General features: G+C 46.1%; 1 protein-coding gene across 1 annotated transcript in view; it reads left to right on the top strand.

The window, feature by feature from the left end:
* TG (thyroglobulin) overlaps positions 1 to 21,393 on the top strand; it is a 272,911-nt gene that overhangs the window by 67,618 nt on the left and 183,900 nt on the right. Inside the window, exons 24-27 of the mRNA XM_032760475.2 lie at positions 2,339 to 2,454; positions 4,531 to 4,639; positions 10,148 to 10,339; positions 17,863 to 18,030. Coding sequence (XP_032616366.1) covers positions 2,339 to 2,454; positions 4,531 to 4,639; positions 10,148 to 10,339; positions 17,863 to 18,030 — 585 coding nt within the window. The remainder of the gene's footprint in view (positions 1 to 2,338; positions 2,455 to 4,530; positions 4,640 to 10,147; positions 10,340 to 17,862; positions 18,031 to 21,393) is intronic.

Consider the following 21,393-nt stretch of genomic DNA (forward strand, 5'->3'; position numbering starts at 1 on the left):
TAGATTGTTGGGGGCGTGAGGGGAAGCTATGATTGGGGCCATGGTAGGAATCCTGGTTCTAGTTCAGCATTTAACCAACCAGAGTCTAGGGTGCTCATCCTTCTAACACTGACCCAGAACTTTGTTTTCTTGACTGAATTTGTCCCTGAGCCCAAAGCAGGGATCTGCTTGCCGTGAGAATTAGGTTAGTTCAGTTAAGGGGGCAGGAGAACTTTAGAGCCACGAGCCAGTGGACCAGGAAGAATTATTTTCTTTGGAGCTGGGTGCGGTAGCTCATGCTTGTAATGCCAGCACTTTGGGAGGCCGAGGCAGGTGGATGGAGACCAGCCTGGGCAACACGGCGAAACTGCGTCTCTACAAAAAAAAAAAATAATAATAATAATACAAAAATTAGCCAGGCATGGTGGTGCATACCTGTAATCCCAGCTACTTGAGAGGCTAAGGTGGGAAGATGGCTTGAGTCCAGGAGGCAGAGGTTGCAGTGAGCCAAGATCACGCTAATGCACTCCAGCCTGGGCAACAGAGCCAGACCCTGTCTCAAAAAAATATTTTAAAAAAGAATTATTTTTTTTTGGTGGGGGGAGGTGCTCTGAATAAGCCAGACAGTTTCTGGGTAAAATGACATCATCGACCTCTCAGTGCCTAGTTCGTGAAGACATTACAGCCATACAATGCTGAGATGAAAATCAGGAGATGATGAAAACCCCCAGAAGACCACCTTTGCATCCAAGAATGTCATCTCAGTAGAGCTGCAGTTTGTGAGATGTCCTGTTAGAGAAAAGGAAGACATCTCCATCCCAGATACCAGTGGCTTTCCCTCACCTTTCAGCTGGGCAAATACAGTGGGAAGGGCTCAGGAATTGGATTGCAAAGGTATTCAAGTTACTGCTTTGCTCCCATCAGCCACAGACTGTGCTGATTTTTAGTCTTGGTGTTCCCATCTCTAAATTTACCTCTTACCTAATGCAAAAATCAGTATTAATAATATATGTGAAAGTGCTTTGTAATGATAAATATGTAAGTGTACGCTTTTTCTCCTTAATTTACATTTTCTACCAAAACCTCCTATCCCTGATAAATCATTAATTGCCATCATTATTCATGAATATTACACAGTTGAATGCTTCATGCCTATCACACAGTGTCCACAAAAAGCAGCCGTGGTCCCTGCCCTCATTAAGCGCGTGGCCTCCTGTCATCTTGAGAGGGCACTCACTGTAGGAAGTGGGGATTCTATTCTATCATTCAATCCCCTGCAGGGCTGCTGTCTGCTCCTGATGGAAATGGGACATAGCCTTGAACAAAGTTGTGATCTCAGTGGATACCTGGGTTTGGCTCCTCATAGAATAGAAGCAATTAAAATGTAAAAAAGGTTTAATTTAGGCAGATACAGCTTAGTAACTGTACAAGTTCTGAAGTCTGACTACTTAGATTTCAATCCTAGCTCTGCCACTTGGTAGCTTTGTGACCTCGGTAAGTGCCTGAACGGAGCTGTGCTTCAGTTCCTTAACTGTAAGATGGGGGATCGATGATTCAATACACAGAAAACACTTGACACTGCATGAGGTTCGTGGTATGTACTTAATAAATGTGTGCTTATATATGTGCTTGTGGGGGTATATTTGGGAGGTGTTTTTGGGTGTATATTTGTGTGTGTGTGTGTATTTGGAGGTGTGTGTATTTGAATGTGTATTTGTATGTATTTGAATGTGTATTTGTGTGTATTTGTGTGCATGTGTTTGAGTGTATTTGTGTGTGTGTTTGGGTGTTTATTTGGAGGTACGTGTTTATTTGGGTGTATATTTGTATGTGTGTTTGGAGCTGTGTGTGTGTGTGTGTGCTTGTGTGTATTTGGATGTGTATTTGTGTATTTGTGTGTGTAGGGTTTTTGTGTGTATATTTGGATGTATATTTGTGTGTGTCTGTGTGTATTTAGGTGTATATTTATGTGTGTTTTTGTGTTTAGAGGTGTGTGTGCATGTGTGTGTATTTATTTGTATGTATTTGGAGGGGGGTGTGTATTTGTGTATCCATGTATTTGTGTGTGGGGGGTTTGTGTGCATATTTGGGTATATATTTGTGTGTGTCTGTGTGTATTTAGGTGTATATTTGTGTGTCTTTGTGTGTTTGGAGGTGTGTATGCATGTGTGTGTATATTTGTGTATTTGAAGGGGGGTATGTGTATTTGTGTATCTGCATATTTGTGTGTGTGTGTGTGTGTGTGTGTGTGTTTGGGTATGTGGGGCAGGGGCAGGGGCAGGGGCAGAGGGATGTGTCTGTTCTGCCCTCAGCATCCCCCGGGAAAGCTAGGTGAGTGACCGTCCCATGGTGCTTGCAGATTGCGCAGAGGACGAGGCCTGCAGCTTCTTCACTGTGTCCACAACGGAGCCAGAGATTTCCTGTGATTTCTATGCTTGGACAAGTGACAATGTTGCCTGCATGACTTCTGACCAGGTGAGGTGGGGCAGCCATGTGGTGGTTCTGCTCCTCATCCACTCTGGATCAGATGTGCTCTGAGGAATGGGCAGCAGGCTGGCCAGGTGATGGAATAAGGTTGTCGAGAGCTGATCCTCTGTTACCTCCATTTCTTCAAAGCAATGGGACTTTGGCAAATTGAAGCTGCGATAGGCCAGAGACAGACCCAAGATGAAGATGGAGTAAGGGGCATCTGCCTGAGCCTTGAGGATTCCTGACGAGTCAGTCAGGAGAGAACCGCCTGCCCCATCAGGCAGTGTGGGCAAGACGTGAGGGGGCCCTAAACATCACTGCCCCTTGAGGTCCCAAACCCAAGCATGCCTTCCCATTGTAGAAATAAAACATAATTGTGGTTGGCCTGGCACAGTGGCTCACATCTGTAATCCCAGCACTTTGGGAGGCCTAGGCGGGTGGATCACTTAAGGTCAGGAGTTCGACACCAGCCTGGCCAACATGGAGAAATCGTGTCTCTACTAAAAATACAAAATAATTAGCTAGGTGTGGTGGTGGACACCTGTAATCTCAGCTACTGGGGAGGCTGAGGCAGGAGAATCGCTTGAACCTGGGAGGCGGAGGTTACAGTGAGCTGAGATTGTGCCACTGCACTCCAGCTTGGGCTGCAGAGTGAAGACTCCATCAGAAAACAAATGAAAAAACCTATAATTGTGGCTTAAAAAGGAAAAATGTTAAATATTAGAACCACATAACATTGCTGTTCTGTGAGTCAGAGCTTGTAGAGTATTGTCAGTTTCATGTGGTACCATCAAATTAGGATAATTAGACCCTGTCCTCCTCCAGTGAAAAGCAGGCGTCTCCCGTCTCCTAATTTCCCAGTTCATAAACACGTGCTGGTGCATAAACACGAGCTCTTCTCAGGTCTGCGGGAATCTCTTCTTTTTGCTCTCCAAGGCTCTTCCTCCTCTCCCCAGGCCATTGCCTCTTCAGTGAGATCAGGCTTTCTGCAAAGCAAGAAGAGCTGTTGCCTTCAAACAGCCTTGCTGTAGCCCCTGTCCTCCAAAAATTCCCACAGAAAAACCCAAAATTTGGCAACCTTGAGGGGGAAGGCAAAATACTGGGAAAAAACATACCAATTTATCCTACCTCATCCACATAGCAAGACTGCTAAAAATAAGTCAGAAAGAGAGATCAGAAAGGGTCGAGAATTGCAAGATCTCTGGAAGTCTGACCTCACCATCTCTAAGCTTAAGCACGTTCTTCTAGATACTGCCTGGATAGAAACTAAGTGCCTGTAAGGTCTTTAATAGCCAGCTCCAGCCTCTCTCTCCTCTCCTGTCACTCCCTGCTCATAACTGACAGTCCAAAAATTACTGAATTACTGAACCTAGTTCTGAAAACACCCATGAAATTCTGGGTCCCTGTGTCTGCTGTTTCCCCTGCTTAAAATCAGCCCTCTCTTGTTTCCATCTGGCAAACTCTTTTTTTTTTTTTCTTATGAGACAGAGTTTCACTCTATTGTCCAGGCTGGAGTACAATGGTGCAATCTAGGCTCACGGCAACTCCGCCTCCCAGGTTCAGGCGATTCTCCCGCCTCAGCCTCCTGAGTAGCTGGGATTACAGGCAGACGCCACCACACCTGGTTAATTTTTTTTTTTTTTTGTATTTAGCAGAGATGGGGTTTCAACATGTTGGTCAGGCTGGTCTTGAACTCTAGACCTCAAATGATCCACCCGCGTTGGTCTCCCAAAGTGCTGGGATTACAGGTGTGAGCCACCGCTTCCTGCCCGGCAAACTTGTTAATATCTCAGAACCTCACTCAGATTCACTTTTTCTGGAAAACTTTTCCAGCTTCTCTTTCTCAATAGAATCAGTTGCTCCTTTCTCTCTAATTACCTCTTCTTTAATTATGTGTATCTTTGCAGCTAACACTCCGGGCTGCAAGTTACTGCTTACATGTCTGTCTCCTCCAATAGACCAGGAGAAACTAACTTCCCTTTGTAGCCCTGGTGCCTGCCCATGGTTAGGGTTGGATGAATGTTTGTTGGATTGAATTATTAAATATCACGGGATAATAATGCAGCATCTTTCCATCTCCAGAAACAAGATGCACTGGGGAACTCAAAGGCCACCAGCTTCGGAAGTCTTCGCTGCCAGGTGAAAGTGAGGAGCCGTGGTCAAGATTCTCCAGCTGTGTATTTGAAAAAGGGTAGGTTGGTCAGGCTGGTTGCCTTAGGGCCGCAGTGGCTTCACATGGTCATGTTTGAAGCTGGTTTCCAGCAGGTGCATGTGAGGAGGAGCCAGACTGTCCCCCTCCCCACTCCACACCCTCAATCTGGCTTCTCTGAGCTCCATCCTTTGGCAGACTCAGCACAGCACGCTCCTCAGGCAGGCACTGATCTCCCCTGGGACTGCAAAGGGATTTCCACATCATTCTCCTTTGTGCCATCAGATTTGATCCCATTGCAATCTAGCAAGGATTGAGAGCCTCATTCTGCAGGCAGAGCTAAGTTGCAGAATGGACACAAAGCTACGAAGTGAAGGATCTTGGCAGAACCCGCTGAGTTCAGCCTGTGCCGTCTGGAAGGCCCACGCGGCCCAAGAGGCTGGGCAAACCGCTCGCTGGGGCTGGGTGCTGGGCTCCCAGCAGCCGCTCCTCCTGGGCTTTCTGATTCATAGAGCTTCTCCTTCTCCTCACTTAATCTCTACCCTCCCAGGATGTTTTCCTCCCAGCGAACCCAGGCCCTGTAAGGTGCAGACTCTGAGTCAGTAAATCATTGGCGTCAGGCCGAGATCCAGCCTTTCTAATCACCCCTTAGAGAGTGCCAGTGCTGCTGGGCCGGGGACCACACTTTGAGTAGCAAGCTGTGTAGTACTGTATAGTTTATGGCTTCCTTTCTCATTCATCTTTTCATTTCACACTCATGGATAACTCTTGGAGAAAGGCACAAAGGGGATTCCAATCCCCATGTACACATAAGGAAGCTGTGGGCCGCTGCTGGCACGTGGGAGAGGCAGGAGCTCTTTCCCTGGAATCCTGAGGTCTGTGCTCGCTCTTCTGCCCCATCCTGCTCACCTCCTGCCTCCTGTCCGGCGGGGTGGAGAGGAAACATGCCAGCAAGGCACACTCTGAGCCATGCGCTCTGGGCCACGGCCAGGCTCTGACCTGTGCCCTGTGGCTCCTTCATAGCTGTTAAGGGCTGCAGAGCAAGGGAGGATGGTGGGGCCCGCCTGCCTGTGTGGAGCCCCTGCTCTGCCACATATGAGCCGCATGGCCTTGGGCCTCTTCCTTGACATTCTCAGCTTCAGTTTCCTCCTTAGTAAAACAGGAGTCATGGTGGACCAAGGTCATCGGCAGATTGGAATGAGGTGACACGTGTGAAGCTGTTAGGACAGGGCCGGGCTCGTGGGGAAAGCTCAGTGAGTTTAGAACATTTCTATAATCATCTTTGTTCCTGCTAAAAAGTTTCCTGCGGGCCCGAGGCCATGGCTGTGCACCAGATGACAGCCAAAGGGGGCTCGACCTGGGACTTGGGGGTTGGGAGAAGGGGAGGACAGGTGTTACTCTCTGAGGTTCGTAACTCAGGGCAAGTGGCTTGGGGCTTCCAGCAGCTTCAGACTTGTGCCAGGAAAAGCAGCAAGTGGAGATGATGCCACAGCCCAGGCCCAAAGCTGCCCTGACCTTGGTAGCAGTTGCGAGCACACAGCAGGGACAAGCGTTTGTGTCTTTTTCCCTGTGGTCCTTCTTTCACCTAATGCCTTCATCCCCACTTCACAAAGAGTTTGCCTGGGAGACTGGAGTCTGGCAGAGCTCGGCTCTCTCTAATCTATGACCAGGGTCACTCGGCTCTCTCTAATCTAGTGAGCAGGGTCACTAGGATTTCTGCCGCAATCTTTATTCCAATTATTTTTATTATCCTGTTTTTCTTTTTAAATAACAAAACATAGGGATTATTTTTTAAAAATAAAAATCAAAATAGAACAGTAACCCCTACCCAAAATGTCCTTTAAAATCATGACTTACCCTTTTATGACATTTTTAAAAATGCAATTGTATTTCTGTTTAAGTGTTTGTTATTTTTTTTTCAACATCACACAGAAAGTCCTAGTGTTTGTTATTTTTAGTTTTCCTTTTTGTCTCCTGAAAGTTTATACTTTGGGGGAAAATTACAAAGGAAATTGGGAAAAGTCCTTGTTGCCAAACTAAATCAAGGGCAGAACTATGTTTTGCTTTTTTTGGTTTGTTTCGCTTTTTGGTTTAAAACAGAAGATGCACCCGGCAGCCGTTCTATCCCCGGGTGGAGGGGAGGAGGAGGGGCGAAGAAGTAAGTTGGGTCTGGCTTCCAACTCCCGCCTCCCTCTTCTGGCTCTGTCTCTGATCAGGAACAACTTCTTTATTTCACTTGAAACCCAGTTTCTCCTCTGTTAAATGGGACTATGTCATAACCGAGGAGGACAGGGCACAGTTTCTGAAAGTTGCCCACACACGTCTTCAGCTCCCGGTAGGTAGTTAATCATGTCCATTCCCATCTCTGACCTTCAGTAACCTTCAGTGGGACTAAAGAAAGGGCCTGAGTCTCAGAGCTTGATCTGTCACCCAATACCCTCTGCTGCCTACTCCCACTTAATGTATGTGGGCTTCAACTTGGCGGATGAGCCGTGGGGTCTTTCAGAATCAAAGGAAGTCAGTGCCCAAGGGTTCTTTAGAGATTGTCTAGCCCAACCCCTCATCTCACAGATGAGGTCTAGGAAAAGGAACCATCTTACTACATGTGACATCAAAGTGGAACCTCCCCTGAGTCTGAAAGGCCTTCCTGGCCTGCTTCATTGTCTAGGCTTCTACCATAGGGGTGCACTAAGCACTTTTGTAGGCACTGTGGATGCATCTGTGAGCAAAACAGAATCACTGATTAATAGGGGGAATTGAACCAGCAATAAGATCATCTCAGAGGGCAGTAGGTGCTTGGATGAAAATAGGACGAGGAGGTACAGACGGGGCTGAGCTGCTTCAGGGTGGTCAGGGAAGGAATCACAGAGGAGGGGACATTGAAACTGAGATCTGAAGGATGAAAAGCAGCCCAGCAGCAAGGCGCAGTGGCTCACGCCAGTAATCTTAGCACTTTGGGAGGCCGAGGCAGGCAGATCATGAGGTCAGGAGATTAAGACCATCCTGGCTAACATGGTGAAACCCTGTCTCTACTAAAAACACAAAAAATTAGCCGGGTGTGGTGGTGGGTGCCTGTAGTCCCAGCTACTCGGGAGGCTGAGGCAGGAGAATGGCGTGAACCTGGGAGGTGGAACTTGCAGTGAGCCAAGATTGCACCACTGCACTCCAGCCTGGGCAACAGAGTGAGACTCCATCTCAAAAAAAAAAAAAAAAGCTCACCATGCAAAGCTTCAGGATAGGTGGCTGTCTCTGCCACCTGCCCTATGTGGAAGATACCAAGGGGAGCTGAGATGTGGCCCTGGACTCCAGAGCAGCACCGTCCAATGGAACCTTTGGCAGTGATGGAAATGGTCTACAAATCTGTGCTGTCCATTAGTTACTCATGACTATTGAGCATTTGGAAGGTTGCTATTGCAATATTAACTTTGATTAACTGACATTGATTTTTAAATAGTCACATAAGGCTATGATTATGGCATCAAACATTGGAGAATCACATGCTGTAGGGGAGACCGACTCTCTCAAGTAGCTTAAATACAGGGAGAGGGACGGTAAAGGGTTTAGTACAGGCACAAATAGAATGTATGAGAATTCAAGGGAGAGAGAGATGAATTCTAACTGTACAAATGCAGAGATGGACCCTTCAAATAAAGCTGGGCTTTGGTGAAGAGTGGATTTGCATTTGAGGCAGAAGGGGCTGAGTGAGCCAATGCTTGGAGGGAGAAGACGCTGGCTTTTTGGAGATATGTAAAACACCTGCTGAGCATAAGCTAAGTGGCAGGCTCATTGTTGTTCAGCCCTTTTATATACAGTCTATGGTTTTTTTTTTTGTTGTTGTTTTTTTTTTTTTTTTGAGATGGAGTCTCACTCTGTTGCCCACACTGGAGTGCAATGGCGGGATCTCGGCTCACTGCAACCTGTGCCTCCCAGGTTCAAGGGATTCTCCTGCCTCAGCCTCCTGAGTAGCTGGGACTACAGGCATGCACCATCACGCCCGGCTAATTTTTGTATTGTTAGTAGAGATGGGGTTTCACCATTTGGCCCAGCTAGTCTTGAACTCTTGACCTCAAGTGATCCGCCCACCTCGGCCTCCCAAAGTGGTGGGATTACAGACATAAGCCACCGTGCCTGGCCCCAGTATATGTTTTTTTATCTGCTCAATGTCCGTGAGGATTACTTATTATCATCCTCATTGTACAGATGGGAAGCTTGGGAGGCTGAGGATCCAAGGAATTCGGGACTTCCTTGGCAGGGTGCCCTCAGATCTGTTTGATCTGAAGCTCGTGCTCTTGGCTCTCACACTGAAAACCTCTCTATGACCTCCAGGTGTGTGAATCAGATAAGATGTGGAGATCTGCCAGGCTGATGGGAGGTCAGAGTGATGAAGGGCACAGGCCATGGTGTTCTGTCCACCACTCACCGGCTGTGTAAACCCGAGCCAGACAGTTTGCATGTCAAGACTTTTCCTCAAATGGAAAATGGGCATAAGAATGGGGCAGACATTAGGCTATAGTGCTTTATATATCTAACCCTGGGAAATCTCATGTTTGCAAAATGACACTCTAAAATTAACAGGGCTGATTTGAAAACTAGACTTAGGGACGGGAAACCCAAACCATGCCACTTTTAGGTAGACCAATGGAAAAAAACATTAACAATTATACTTAAAAATGCTAGAACAGTTTTTAAAAAGATGTTTTGAATTCATAATAAAGAAATGCTTCTGAAAATGTAAAAGGGCAAGGTAGCTTGATGGTGAGGGTGTAAGGAAGGGTTGAGGCTGCTGAGTTATGGAGACAAGGGCTGCTTGCACAAAGGGAAGGGAAAACTCTGCAATGGTCACTTTGAAGACAGCCCCTGGGTGGGGCCAGTTTCAGGCAAGAGGAAGAATGTGGGATCACGGGTATTGTGTACAGTCCTGAGTTCTTGCAGTTTGCTGCATTCAGATGCATTTGTCTACACAGCGTTCCTTTAATGATGTTTAAAGGCAATGACATGCTCAGAAGACTGAGCAATGTCATGCTCACAAGGCACAAGGCAATGACATGCTCAGAAAACTGTAGATAGTGCAAGCAATGTGACTTCAACATTACAGTGGCCAAGCTTCCCTACCACATGTTTAAACTAATTTGTGTGATAGAAACACATGTGATAGCAGAGGAAGGCAGTGAAAATCAAATGAAACCACATAGGTAGAGCATGTGGCACAGGGTCTGTGTATATACTTACAGCTCAATACATATTTGCTGGTAATAATAAACATAAAAATATATGGCCATTTTCTACACATACCCTTTGGACCCTTGAAGACGTGTTGGACATTTGTCCCAATCTCCTGGGTTTGGGGCCATGGCCTTGGCTGGCCCCACCCTCTTCATGCACAGGCACATCCAGAAGCTTTGTGGCACAGAGAGCATCTCATCTTGGCCCACACGCTGCCTCGAGCACAGTTGCAGCCAAGTCAACAAACTGTCCTATGAGATCAGTAAGCTCTGTCCAACTCTGCCATGTTTTGAAGTCTTTTAAAATTTTGTTCTGCCTTTCCCCCAGGCCAAGGATCCACCACAACACTTCAGAAAAGCTTTGAACCCACTGGTTTCCAAAACATGCTTTCTGGATTGTACAACCCCATTGTGTTCTCAGCCTCAGGAGCCAATCTGACCGATGCTCACCTCTTCTGTCTTCTTGCATGCGACCGTGATCTGTGTTGCGATGGCTTCGTCCTCACACAGGTCCAAGGAGGTAATGTTGGCGGGCGGTGAGGGCCAGGGCCTAACAAGGGATGGGGAGCACACAGGGATGCAGAAGCCAGGACACACAACATGGAGCTGCATGACGAGTACAGTGTGAGTGCCTACACCCAAATAGAAGGTGATAGTCAACTACACAATACACACATGATACTCACATTCATATTCCACATGTCACACACTGTGCTGTGTGCTGGCCCCTTCACCTTGTGATACTGGTTTATTCCTTTCTGCTGTCTTTACGGGTCATATTGCAAGCTCCATTTTACACACTGAGAAACTAAGGCTCAGATAATTTAAATCATTTACTCATGTTCAGACACCTTGAAAAGTGATAGAGCCAGGATTTGACCCAAGTTGTGTCTTCCACAGCATCTTACTGTCACTTGTGAAGCTGGGACTGGACATATTTGGTCAAAAAATGTCAGCTCATTTCCATTTCCCACCATCTTTCATTCAACAATGATCTATTGAGTGTCCACTGCATACCAGGTCCTGTGATCAATAGGCCTATCATTTTGAATAGTGTCTCAGCAATGGAGGAGCACTTCTGTTTATGGAAATAAATTCATGTACTCAGCAGTGTAGCCTAGTGGTTGAGAAGGGACTTTGGTGTTATGGACCTGGGTTCTAGTCACTGCTGTCACTTTTTGGCTGTACAATCTTGGACAAGTTACTTAATGAAGTTGCACTTCCCTTGTTTATAAAATAGAGATAATGATACTTTCTATTGGACTACTTGTTATAAAGATAATGAGTGCAAAATGCTGCATATAAATTTGGCTCCTGGTGTGCCATTGATTGACTAAGAGGGTCTTAACTGTTTTATATGAAAACCAATCCTATTTCTCCTTAGCCGCATCAAACTGTGACTGTTTTATATGAAAACCAACCCTATTTCTCCTTAGCAGCATCAAACTGTAAGCTACTATGTGACTGGTCACATTAAATTTATGAAAAATTCTAAAGATTAGAAAAAATTGAAATAGTCTGATGTGTCTTGTTATGGTTCTCACTTAAGTCAACGGGAGACTCTAATTGATCACCATATACGTGCAATTGAATGTGCTAGGCATTAGGAACAGATAAAAAGGACTTGGGGTCTGGTGGCAGAGGCAGTGTGCACCGTGAAAGGGGAATAAATGGCCTTTACTCATTTATTCATCGCTGCTGGCATTCAGCAAACATGTTTGGAGCACTACTCAGCATCAGGCTCGAGAACTAGGCAGTGTGCGATGCAAATGCCTGATGAGGTAGAGACGTAGAAGTCATGGAGTGTGAATGAAGGGGATAACAAGAGGAAGGTCAGGGAAGGCTTCCAGGAAGAAGAGGAACTTGGGCCAGGCTTTGTGGGATGAGCAGTATTTAGATGACAGAGTGGGAGGATTTGGTTCAGAGTGGGTGTCCTCGTGAGCTGAGCTAGAGACAGAGAGACCCCAGGTTTTTTGAAGACTATTAACTGAGACATGGAGCTGATCAGGAAGCAGGTGTTTTTTGGTATCACCTCGACGACTGTTGCTGCCTCCAGCATCTACACAATATCCCCACCAGGCTCAGGGTAGAGGGTGTCTCCTTCTGAGAAGGACTAACCCTGCCTCCTGGGTACAAGAGCCCCTTGTCTTACCTTTGCAGGGCCATGCCTCATACAATTTGGGTTTGTCCCTCCTCATCTCATGTTGAAATGTGATCCCCAGTGTTGGAGGTGAGGCCTAGTGGGAGGTGTTAGGTAACAGGGGTGGATCTCTCATGAATGGCTTGGTGCTGTCCTCATGACAGTGAGTGAGTTCTTCTTGCAAGATCCTTAAAAGTATATGTCACTTTCCCCTCTCTCTAACTCCTGATCTCCTGTAACATGCCTGCTCCCCCTTCACCTTCTGTCATGGATGTAAGCTTCCTGAGGCCTCACCAGCAGTAGATGCCAGCACCATGTTTCTTCTACTATCTGCAGAATCATGAGCCAATTAAACCTCTTTACTTTATAAATTACCCGGCCTCAGGTATTTCTCTATAGCAATGCTAGAACAGCCTAGTACAATGCCCCACCCTCCTCCCTGCTCTCTACCTGTCACCAGCCCAGTGTTTTCCAGGGCTCCCCAGCAGGAGGCAGATACAGTGTTCTTAGCCCTTCTCCCTTCTTAAAATCCAAAATGTGCATGGCACCACAGAGTCCTTGACCTCTGACCTTCCCTCGAGTGCCTCTCCGGTTGCTCTCCTTCTCTACCACAGCCAGACCCTGCAAGCTGAGACCCTGACTCACCCCCAAACTGCTTCTACCAGCTCTCCAGTCACCAGGGGCATCTTCTGGTCCTCCAAAGGCCTGTTGTCTCTGGCAGCTGTCAGTATTTCCTGCTGTCCAGTTCTTTCGACCTTCTCCTCTCCTGACCTCCAAGATGCCCTTCTCTTGCTCCTTAAACTACGCCTTTCTCTTCTCCTTCAGCTTTCTGGGTTGAATCCTTAGATATTGATAGGTCCCACCTCCACCTCTTGTGGGTCTTCGTTCTGGGTGTGACCTCTCTGCAGAGGTCGACATCCATACACTCATCTGCTGTCCGGGTATATCCTCTTGGACATCCATTAGGAATCTCAAAGTCAAATGAATGGGTAGTTTTTACCCTAAATCAGCCAATCTCAGTGAAGGGCACCTGAGCCACAGACCTGGGATCATGCTGAATGCCCTACAGCCCTCTTCCCTTCTGTGAAGCTGTCACTCCAATTTCCTGTTGCTCTCTTATTATTATGTTTGAGATCGAGGTGTATTCCATCCCTGTCACCTCAGTCTGCATTTAATCCTGTATTATTGTTTTCTTGGCACCTGTACCAGTCTCTTAATTGGCCTCTCACTACCAACCCCCACTTACTTGACTAGATTCCCCATCCTGCAAGTCATCCTATTCAACTTTAAGCTCTCCTTGTGATTTCCTCCTCCTGGAGTACTATTTTGTCCCTTGTCTTTGTATCCAAGTCCACATATCCATCTCCCTGGTGGATTCGAACTCCCCAGGCTATGAAAGAGTTATTTATCCTCAGCCTTTAGGACAGTCATGCTCACTGTAGGTGTAGAGGAATGCTGCTGAATTGGGCAGACCCCAAAGTGGGAAGTGACCTGCCAGATGCCCACGCTCCAGTGGTGAGCAAAGTGGAACTCGGCTTTCTTGACTGATGACATAGACACTTGTGCTCTATTCCCCTCCCACCCCCACCGTTTCCACCTCCTCCTCTCAGGTCCAGAGGCAGAAAAGGATAATTGTTAATTGCTAGATTCTGAAGACAAGTGAATATTGCATTGAAAACGTATAATAAGTGTTTTGCCCCATTCAGAGAGATAAATTAAGACTTTCTGAAATCTTGAATCATGTGTAGGTTTAAATGAGATAAAGAGAAGAGGGAAGGTGATGTTAAATGGAAAGAATAACATATGCAAAGTCCCTGTGGGAAGAGGGTTCAGGATAAAGAAGAGAAGCCTAGAGGAAGCCGTGGTCCCTGGAGCAGAGTGTGCAAGGCCAGAGGTTTAAGGGGCAGGAGGGAGAGGCCGGGCCACAGTGAGGAGAACCTTGTAGGCGGCATGAATAGTTGTTTTTATTCTAATAACAACTGGAAGCCACTGAATGTTTTAAGCAAGGAAGTGTCATGATCAGATTTGAACTTTGACATGAGTGCTTGTCATGTCATGGCTTGAATGTGGAGAAGGTTGTGGCTGGGGGTCAGAGTAGATGTAGAGATGAGTTAGAAACTGCCACAGTAGTCCAGGGTAGAAGGTATGGTATCCTGGGCTAGGGCTATTGCAGTGGAGAGGGGGAATAGAAGACAGATTTAAAGCATCCCCAGGAGGCAAATTTAATAGGAATTTGAATTTGGGGGTTGAGGAAGAGGTGTCAATGATTGTTCTTGGGTATCTAGCTTGTTCACCTGTTGTGTGGCAAGGAATGAAAGAGATTGGATGTCCAATTTGGTGACGGGAGAGGGAGATTTAGGAAGGCCATGGGACCATGTGGGGTATACTAAGTTTGAAGTGACTTTTGAGACATCCAAAAAATGTTGGCTGAGTCTTTAGATGCAAAGATCCAGAGCTCAGAAGGGAAGTGTGGATGGGAGATATAAATGTGTAAATTACAGCTTCGAGGTGGTATCAAATGTGTGGATGTGAATGTGGTTTTTTATGAGGAGGGTGCAGAATGAGGAGATAAAGGGAGATGGAGCTGATTTTGATGAGCAGCTACATAACAGGTAGAGAATATGCAAAGAGATAGAGAAGGAGCAGCCGGAAAGGGAGAAGGAGGTGGGGATAATGGATCCTCGTGAAAGCTGGGGTGGGAGAGGGTTGCGTAGTGAGGAAGTTGTCAACAGTCTTGAGTGCTGCTGAGAGTTCAAACAAGGTGATTCCTGAAAAATGCTGAGCTTAGCTCACAGTGGTCGGGGTGGCTAAAGTGAGAATGTTTTGTTGGAGTGGTGGGGCAGGAACACAGATTGGAATGAGCTGGTTCCTAAAATTCCTTCTACATTTAATGTTCCATGATTATGTGATGTAGACTCCTGTTAGTGTTTAGATAGGAAAAATATGTCTCTCTCACACACACACACACACCCCTATATTTGTCTTGACATATATCTATATTTAGAAACACCATAACTCAAATCCAGGATTCCTCTTTGAACTAAATGTATTTTCTGAGGATACCACAATTTCCCCAGATGCACGATGACTTACCAGACCATATGATTTTTTTCAAGCTGGAAAGGTTGATTTCATTTTCCTTAGGATCATATATGGAAGAATGTTTTTTGTTCCATGGAGTGGTAAGCCCACAAAATCCTTTTTTTCCATGATATTTCTGGCTGGCAGCTTGCTTGCTTTTCCCTCCAAGTTTAACCTGTGATCTGTGAATTATGTTGAACTAAACACTCACCTCACAATGCTGAAAGTCAAGCCTTCTTTGAGATACACATAAAGTATCAGGCAGATGTTTTCCCCAGTCTTGTCCAGTGGGCAAATCTGGAGTTTTAACTTATGAAGCTTTGGCTGGATCTGCTGATGACCAGGAACAGAATTCCGCTACATCCTTTACCACAGCCTGGAAAGTCATTTAGCTCTGGTTGGTTCCCCTCCTTCCCCTGCTTTCCTTTCTCCCCTCCCAAAAAGTCTCCAGCTTCCTCCAATCTCCACCCCTCCATGGCTTTGTTTCCACTGAGAGTTATTAGTGAAAATTCATGGGGCTTCTGAACTACATTTTAGTGGAGACTGCTTGGAAGTGGGGCTCTGAGGGCCTTGAGTGGCCTCAGGGTCACGGGAGTGCAACTGAAGCTAAGCTGGCAATATATGACCAGCAAAGTGACTTCCAGCCTCTCCCTGGCCCCCACCTCTCAGGCACAGCCTTCTCAGGGACATTTGGCACTAGTTAAAGAGGAAAGCTGCATGGGTTTCTCTACCGAGGTCTGAGAGCAAAAGGAAAAATGCACTCTGCCTCTTGTTAATACCATCATTCTGTTTCCTGGTTTTCAAGTGAGCCAGACCACAGTGATCAGCCTTCCTCGAACTCTCTCGGGCTCTGAGTGTGTCCCTTGCTGGTGCTGCCCTCATGTCCCACAGCCAGCCCTCAAGCCTGCATCTTGCTGAGGCTCTTGCTGCCTGCTGGCCATTCCACAATTTCTTAGCTCCTAGAAAAACCACTCTTCCTTTCTGTGCCTCAGTTTCCCCATCTGTAAAACGAGATGGTCTAACTAGATCAGTGATTCTTCATGGTGCTCTTTACAAACACTTATGTCCAAATGCACCCCACCCCATACACATGACCTACCATGTCAGAAACTCTGTGGTTGATACCTAGAAATGAGCATTTTCAAAACCCTGCCTGCGTTTCTGATGTCATCAGTCTAAGCATCCTTGTTCGGAAACCACCATATGAGATGACTTGGAAGGCCACTTAAAAAAATTCAGAGATTCACTGCTGCTGGTTTTTAACTACTGCAGTTTAACAGTGGCCAGCAGAAGCGAAAAGGACACTATGTGAAATTTTTAAGCCAGACATCCATGAGTCACTTACTCTGGGGAAATTTTGGAGATAGAATGGTTTTGAACTAGATCCAGATTGGACATAAATTAGGAAATTAGAATGAGGAATGGAGTAGGAGTTGTGGGATAATATATTGCCTTTTTTTTTTCCAGGAGAGTCTGAACAACTCTACTCCTTAAAAGGTTTATTTACCCAAATGGCATAAATTTATAAATCTAAATATCCTCAAGCAGCTTAATTAACTTACATGAGACTCAGTTTCCTCATCGGTAAAATGGAGATAGTATTGTCTATAAGAATTAAGGGAATCAATATATTTAAAGACTTACCACAGCGGCTGGCACATAGCAGATATAAAAAAACGTCTGAGTTACTTGAAGGTATCCAGCTAAAATCACTATCAAATTCCATTACCTTGGGAGTAGGTCTTTCTGATGCTAAACAAAGTCATAATTTTTGGGTAGCTTTTTTTTTTAAATTTATTTGGCCTTTTCTTTATTTTATTTTATTTTATTATTATACTTTAGGTTTTAGGGTACATGTGTACAATGTGCAGGTTTGTTACATATGTATCCATGTGCCACGTTGTTTTGCTGCACCCATTAACTCATCATTTAGCATTAGGTATATCTCCTAATGCTGTCCTTCCCCCCTCCCCCCACCCCACAACAGTCCCCGGAAACCAAACACCGCATGTTCTCTCTCATAGGTGGGAATTGAACAATGAGAACTCATGGGTAGCTTTTTAAAATTCAGAGTCAGGAGACATATTCAAGATAAAAGAGTCCAATGTCATCTCCCCTACTTACAGATTTCTCTCCACTCATCCTAGGCATATGGACACACAGTCTCTGCTTGGATATGTCCAAAGACGAGGAGCTCACTTCCTAATAGGGAAATATGTGTCATTGGTGCATAGGTCTTAGTTTTTAATAGTTTCTTACTCCGTCCCCCCCCCAAAAAAAATAGTTTCTTACTTTTAATCTAAGTACTCCTTTATGAGACCCTTCAAGGTTGATCTCGTGTGTGTGTGTGTGTGTGTGTGTGTGTGCACGTGAGAGAGTGAGAGAGAGAGTGAATATGATGGGAAATGAGGCAGAAGGGGAGGAGAAAAAGGAGGAGGAAATTGAAGCAGCAGCAGCTCAGGAAAATCACCCTGTTCAGCAGATGTAGACCATGGTGACTGAGGATTCTGGCAGTGATGCCCCCAGGATGTTGGAGGTGCTGTCAGTGCTGTGGACGCCATGAAGAAGAGCTGTCATAGGGAGAGAAAGGATCAGCAGGCTTGAAGGTGGCCCTCCCCTTGGAAATTTGCCAATAAGACAACTGCAGGAATCACAGGCAGGATTGTCTCAATTCAAAACCAGGCTCTTGAATTCTAGTGTCTATGTCTTCTCCTGAGACGCTGTCACCTATCTTTATCTGCAAATGCTCTCAAGGGACAGAGAAGAGTTTCTAAAGGTCCCCCTCCATCACATTGACCTTTCTTCCCTCTTGTGATTCTCAGGTGCCATTGTCTGTGGGTTGCTAAGCTCACCCAGTGTCCTGCTTTGTAATGTCAAAGACTGGATGGATCCCTCTGAAGCCCGGGCTAATGCTACGTGTCCTGGTGTGACATATGACCAGGAGAGCCAGCAGGTGACATTGCGTCTTGGAGGCCAGGAGTTCATCAAGAGTAAGTCTTTGCCATTTGTCCATATTCTTTCAAAATTACTCTTCCCACCAGCAAGGCCCTCTGCTACTTTCTTATGAGCCCTCCTTGTGGCCTGAGGAGCTTATACTTCTGAAAAGAAAACTTTACCAATCATACTGGATGGAAACAACCCTAGCATTTCAGCAGAACTCTATGGGAAGCATCCATTTAGCTCCTCAGATTGCAGGTGGACTGTGGGCAGGATGGCCCAGCAGGGCAAGTCTGCTGCTCTCAAGAATCTTGGGGTTAGCTGGCAATTGATGGATCTCGTCTAGTCTTGGTTGGCATGTCTGGGCCCTGCTCTATGAGTATCTCATCCTCCTCCAGAGGAACGTACTCTTCTGTAGATGGCAGAAGCAGGAACAAGGAGAAATAAGCAAGTCCTCTGTTGGCGGAGCTCCGATCTGTCACGTTACCACTTCTGCCTCATCCTATTGGATAAAGCAAATCCCATGGCCAAACAAGAGACAAAGGGTGGGAAATAGACTCTGCTCCTTTAGTGGGGGGAACTGCCAAGTCATGTGCAAATTGTATGACTACAAAGAAGGATGGAAAACTGGAGCCTGAAATGCAATCTGTCCCCCAAACTAGTGCCCATCCAGGCGTATTTTCCCCCTCTATGAGTTAAGAAATTCCAGGTTTACCAATTGTACTGCCCACTCTAGTGATGGGTGCAAGGGACCATGGGCTCCATTGCATGGACTCAACTAACAGAAATAACCATTGGGCTTTCTCTTTCCCCTTCTTTCTTTTGGAAGCTCTTTTCTACAAACATATAAACATTACAGTGAGGCTGCACCTCTGCGATCATCTGCCCCAGCCTCTCAGTTTCCAGAGATGGGCAGTTAGTGCCTGAGCCCCCCAGCCAGTGGCATCTCCTCTCTACCTTCACAGCCCTGCACTGCCTCTCCCAGCAGACCCCCATCAGGAAAAAGTGGATGCCCACTCTGTGCTGGGCTAGGGACTGGCCAGCCATGTACCACTGATGTGATCAGGAAAGACAGGACCAGCACCACCAGCACCACCATCACTGGAAGCTGGTTAGAAATGCAGAGTCTCAGGCCACAGCCCAGCCCTCAGGGTGGGTCCCAGGAATCTGTGTTCTAACAAGTGGTCCAGATAATGCTTATGTAGCACTGATGACTTGAAAGTTTCCTGCCATCGCTGAGAGTCTGAGTTATGATGAAGATGGGGCCGGCTGCTCCCTTCGTTCTTCCAGCTCCAGAGTGAGGTTGAGGGGAAGCCCTGCTCCTCGTTGTCTATTTATCTGCCAGAACCTGAACTGGGAAAGCACCTCCATGCTTCCACTCCACCTTCTGAGTTGAGAGCAGTGAAGGCATGTGCAGGTGCTGACCAGATAGGCTGGTCAGTGGGGTTCTTTTTGTGAGAAGCCTTGGGTGCTTATGTTGCTGCAGGAAGTGGTCTCGCAAAGGCTGGCAGAGGCTCTCTCCTGCTTCCCAGGGAAGCTTCTGAGACTCACACCTTTATATCCTGCATTTCTCAGGGTTCCAATGGCAGAGCATTCCATGTCACCTCCTCCAAGAGCCCTCCCTGACTACACACAGGGCTTAGTGCTTCCTCAACTACAGAGCTTCATGGATGCTCTGCCTGTTCCTTTGTTAGGCAGTGCAGTCAGCAGCGTGCCACCATCGCGCATTTGCCTGTCTGTGGAAAGTTTGTCTGTGATGTTAAATCCTGGCTTTGGACACCACTTGTGTGACCCGGAGTAGGTCAATGAATGTTTTCAGGCCTAATTGCCTGCCTATATAATGACAGTAATACCAGTACCCATCTCTCAGGGTTGGGAGGATGAAAGGAGAGGATATAACAATAAAAAAATAAGGATAATAGAAATGACTTACATAGCACACCCTCTGAGGCAGCCCTGCTCTGAGGCCTTGACCTATACTCACAAGTCCTCAACACACTGCTTCAAGGGAGGCACTCTTATCATCATTGTCCCCCTTTGCCAGCTGAAGACACTCAGGCATATAGCAGTTAGGGGACTTCCCTAGGTCTTAGAGCTTGTAAATAAAAGGGCGAGGATCTGAAACCCGGCATTCTGGCTCTCTCACTGCCATTCTTAACCACTCCTCTGTATGGGCCCTTGCAGATCAGGAACTAGCAGAATCCCTGATCTGTGGTATTGATATTAGATGATGTTATCATTATTTTTTCAATTTGTCATTGTTTTCTGTCATATTTTAAAAACTGAATTGTGTTTCATTAGTTTCTGGATTCCCACCATTGAGCTATGCTTTATAATGATGGCATAGAAAAAGACATATAATATCTGTGAGTGCATGGTCACCAAATTCGAAAAAAAAGTCACAGAATTTGGTGGAATTCCATGAAGCATAAATAGTTTCTTTTGGGGTCAATAAAATCAAATCGCTTATTTATATGATGGGTAGTAAACATATGGTATTCATTACTCCAAGAGGTAGCACAGGATGAACACAGGCATTTCAAGAAAGACATATGATATATTCATAGCAGTAAATCCAGAGTGAATTGCTCAACCCAGAGCATGTGCTTGGTATGTGCCCAAGAAATGAGGACTGTGCCCTTGTCTGGCCTCCCAGAGAAGTGGTTACCAAAAGACTTTTGAAATGTTTGTTTTTTCCATGCCCTGTATGTGTGTGTGTATTGTGGGTAAGGCCAAGGCTTTAAGAAGTGTGCACTATGATAGGGATTTCAGGCAGCCTTGATACTCCAAATTGGAGGTTGCCCTATACAAAGGCTGAGTAGGAGGCTACCTCCAATTGATGGCAACAGGGCACAGATATTTCCTGTTCAAAATAAGAGGTCAGCCTTTTAGTACGATTAACCCCTGGAGGTGAGAGGGAGGGAGTGTAATAATTTAAATTCTAACTACAGCGTGAAGAACTAATAGATAACCCTTTTCTATCTAACAACAGATATTGATGGAGGAAAAGAGGAGGATTCTGGGTATAGGAACAGTTGCAGGGGAGGGCATGGAATGATTTGAAAGAACATAGGGAGGTGCTAGGGACAATAAAGACAAACTCCATCCCCACTAAACTTGATTGGGGACTGGCCTCTTCCTCCCATTTTAACAATGGGATAGATGGTTGTGAAGACAGACTCTGGAATCAGGCCCTGGAATTTGAATTCCAGTGTGAGTGTCTCCTCAATGTGTAGCCCTTCTAGGCTTTGGTATTCCCAATTATACAGTGAGGATAATAGTGGACTCTGACTCTCCAGGTAGTTGAGAGGATTAAAGAAGAATGTGTGTGGAGCGGCAGAGTGGTGCTGAGCACGGCAGGCTTGCGGTGGACACTGGAGATGCAGCACCAGGGCTGGGAGTGAAAATGCCTGGAA

Source organism: Hylobates moloch, unplaced genomic scaffold (genome assembly GCF_009828535.3).
Source record: "Hylobates moloch isolate HMO894 unplaced genomic scaffold, HMol_V3 SCAFFOLD_9, whole genome shotgun sequence".
NCBI lineage: Eukaryota > Metazoa > Chordata > Mammalia > Primates > Hylobatidae > Hylobates > Hylobates moloch.